We start from the raw sequence: 3,870 nt of genomic DNA on the forward strand, positions 1-3,870 counted from the left end.
AATAGTAAATATCTTAAATTCTATATTTTCTTTTTTTTTTTTTTTTTAATACTATTTTAAGTAATCATATTTTTAACTTTATGTTATTATATATACTTTTTTCTTTAGTCAAAAATGTATTGTTTTATTAAAACTACGATGAAATAAAAAAAAAAGTCATAATTTTAGTAGAGAAAATGTTATTCATTTTTTATAATGTTATTATTATGTAATTTATATTTAAAATTCTGAAAAATAAAAAATAAGATATAACTATTATTTATAATACTTTGATAAATTATTGACAAAAAAAAAAAATAATATTAAAATGAAAAAATACATAACCTATGTTAATATAAATATATAGGTAGAAATATATATATATATATATATAATGAAAATTGAAATATATTAACAATAAGAAAAATAAATACAAAAATGATTATACTGCATATAAATATAATATTAAAATGAATATGTAAAAAGAAAAAATGTTAGAATGTAAATATATATAATAAAAAAAAAATTATTCCATGAAGTAATATCATTTTAAGAATACAAAAAAAAATATATATCATATCGATCACAGACTTTATTTATTTAAATAATTTGGAATTTAAGTAATAATTTATAAAAAAATTAAATTTTTTTTTATTATTGTTATGTATTTAATATATATAAAAAAAAAAAAAAAAAAAAAAAAAAAGTATATATGTATATATAAATATAAATATATATATTTATATATATATGTATATAAATATATAAATATAAATATATAAATATAAATATATATATAAATATATATATATATATATATATATATATATATATATATATATATATATGTATATATATAATATATAATTTGAATATAAATTTTAAATTAATATTTTTCATAAAAATAGTATTTATAATATATATATTTGATAATTTATATTTTATTTTTTTTTAATATAAAAATCTAAAATTAAAAATTTACAGTCAAATATAAATTTTCCAAAAAGAAAAAAAAATTAAAAAATATTTTGTCATATAAAAAATTTCTCTTTTAAATGAATTTTTTTTTTTTTTTTTTTTTTTTTTTTTTANAAATTTTTTTTTTTTTTTTTTTTTTTTTTTGTTCTCTTAAAAAGCAATTACAAATTTTGTAAAAATTTAAATTATACTTTTTATATGAATAAAAAATGGGAAAGGTAAATTGAAGATATATTATTTACATACATTTTTCTAAAAAGCAAAAAAAAAAAGTTTCAATGAAAATTAAAATTATAATTAATAAATAAATAAACAAGATACATAATATAACAATCATATGGTATTTAATAATTATTAATTACAGTGATATTTCATTTTTTTTTTTTTTTTTTTATTTTTGTAGGATTATTATTCTATATTAGGAGTTAGTAAAGATGCTACTACAAATGATTTAAAAAAAGCATATAGAAAAATGGCCATGATGTGGCATCCAGATAAACATAAGGATGTTAAATCAAAAAAGGAAGCAGAAGAAAAATTTAAAAATATAGCTGAAGCTTATGATGTTTTATCTGATGAAGAAAAAAGAAAAATTTATGATACATATGGAGAAGAAGGATTAAAAGGATCTATTCCTACAGGAGGAAATACTTATGTATATAGTGGAGTAGATCCATCTGAATTGTTTAGTAGAATATTCGGTTCAGATAGCCAATTTTCTTTTACATCAGCATTTGATGAAGATTTTTCTCCGTTTTCTACATTTGTAAATATGACTTCAAGAAAAACAAGACCTTCTACTACTACAAGTTAACAAAACAATAAAAAAAAAAAAAATAAAATAAATAAATAAATAAAATAAATAAAATAAATAAATTAATAAAAGACAAGTTAATTAATAAAAAAAATGATAAAGTTACAACTTAGTATAAAGTTCTAATGAATACAATTTTCTATATATTTATTATAATCATTTTTACATTTTTTTTTTTTTTTTTTTTTTCATATTTTTTATAGATATAAATTCTAATAATTATAACAAACCAGCAACATATGAAGTACCACTTTCTTTAACATTAGAAGAATTATATAGTGGATGTAAAAAAAAATTAAAAATAACAAGGAAGAGATTTATGGGTACAAAAAGTTATGAAGATGATAATTTCGTAACTATAGATGTAAAGGCAGGATGGAAAGATGGAACAAAAATTACTTTTTATGGAGAAGGTGATCAGTTATCTCCGATGGCACAACCAGGTGATTTAGTTTTTAAAGTAAAAACAAAAGCACACGATAGGTTTTTAAGAGATTCCAATCATTTAATATATAAATGCCCAGTACCACTTGATAAAGCTTTAACTGGTTTTCAATTTATTGTAAAATCGTTGGATAATAGAGATATAAATGTAAGAATAGATGATATTGTAACACCAAAAACTCGAAAAATAGTTGCAAATGAAGGTATGCCTTCTTCAAAACATCCTGGTATGAAAGGAGACTTAATTGTAGAATTCGATATTGTTTTTCCAAAAAATTTAACTAGCGAAAAAAAAAGAATAATAAGAGAAGTACTCGCAAACACATTTTAAAAAAAATGAAATAAAGAATTCTAAAAGTATCATAAACAAATATACAACAAAATAAAAAAATAAGATTAAGTAAAACAAAATAAAGATAAGATTCAAAGTTTGCTGATATATTATTAGTATTATTAATATAAATGAAAATAAAAAAAAATGAAAAAAAAAAAAAAAAATATATATTTTCGAACGTATTAGTAAAATTAAATAGTCTGATAAATATTTATATTATTAAAACACACAGCCAAGAAAATTGATATAATATTATTATATAATTACCGATAATTAAATAATTTTTTTTCTTTTTTCTTTTTTTTCATATTGAAATTTTGAATATTTAGATTTTTAAATATATTTATATAGCTTATCTTTTCTATTTATTACATATTAGAATGAAAAAAATTGAATAAAATAAATATAAGTTTAAAAATAGGAAATTGTTACAATTTGATAAGCTCTTTGTTTTATTGTATCTTTTTTTTGCAAACTCAATATATAAATATATAGTTACATATGTAAATTTTATGTTTTATTTGATTTTCTAAATTTTTTAAATGTTAATAATATTAAAATAAAGTATATAATTAAAAAAAAAAAAAAAAAAAAACGTAATTTTTTTTTTTTTTTTTACAAAATTAATTAATTAATTGAATATATTTTTCATAAGATGAACATCCATTATGTCTAAAAATATTATCTTGTTTATTTAAAAAAGAATTAAAAAAGCATTTAAACAAATTGATAGGCATAAATTTTTCCCAATAAGTGGATTTTAATGGATTTATTAAAAAATCAATAGAAAGAAAAGTAACTAATCCAAAATATATAAAAATTCTTAAGGACTCACATTGTTGTTTGAAATCTTGATATGTATGAGCTCTTTTAGTAAAAAAGTCGAAAGCATATTCAACATTTTTACTTATCTAATGAAAAAAAAAAAAAAAAAAATGATAATAAAATATATAATTATTTAATATAATGTCTTAGTAGATCATTAAATTTTATTTCTGATTTAAAAAAAAAATTATATTACTAATTTCATTTTTTTTTTTTTTTTTTTTTCGTACCTCTTTTGGTAAAGGACCTCTAACAGTATTTCCTAAAAATCTTTTTTGATTTAAATACGAAAATTTCTTGAAATTATTTTTAAAAGCATTCATCTTTTATATAATTACATTTAGAAATAAAATAATGAAACTTGATATTTTTTTAAAAAAAGAAAAGAAAATTATAGTTTGTGTAGTTATAATGAAAGAGTTGTTCTTATAAGTTTTTTTTTTTTTTTTTTTTTTTTTTTTTTTTTAAAAATTTTTTTTATTTTTTTTTAAATTTT

General features: G+C 16.2%; 2 protein-coding genes across 2 annotated transcripts; one reads left to right on the plus strand and one right to left on the minus strand.

Moving 5' to 3' along the window:
* Positions 1 to 1,166: 1,166 nt before the first annotated feature.
* On the plus strand, positions 1,167 to 2,546 carry SIS1 (the record flags this gene model as incomplete). Its single annotated transcript, XM_028670398.1, has 3 exons — positions 1,167 to 1,175; positions 1,361 to 1,766; positions 1,975 to 2,546. The coding sequence occupies 3 exons, from the start codon at positions 1,167 to 1,169 to the stop codon at positions 2,544 to 2,546; spliced, it is 987 nt and encodes a 328-aa protein (XP_028527155.1).
* Positions 2,547 to 3,172: 626 nt separating this feature from the next.
* Positions 3,173 to 3,697, minus strand: PGAL8A_00403900 (conserved Plasmodium protein, unknown function; the record flags this gene model as incomplete). Its single annotated transcript, XM_028670400.1, has 2 exons — positions 3,173 to 3,460; positions 3,605 to 3,697. The coding sequence occupies 2 exons, from the start codon at positions 3,695 to 3,697 to the stop codon at positions 3,173 to 3,175; spliced, it is 381 nt and encodes a 126-aa protein (XP_028527156.1).
* Positions 3,698 to 3,870: the final 173 nt, after the last annotated feature.

Source organism: Plasmodium gallinaceum (genome assembly GCF_900005855.1).
Source record: "Plasmodium gallinaceum strain 8A genome assembly, contig: PGAL8A_v1_108, whole genome shotgun sequence".
Classification (NCBI taxonomy): domain Eukaryota; phylum Apicomplexa; class Aconoidasida; order Haemosporida; family Plasmodiidae; genus Plasmodium; species Plasmodium gallinaceum.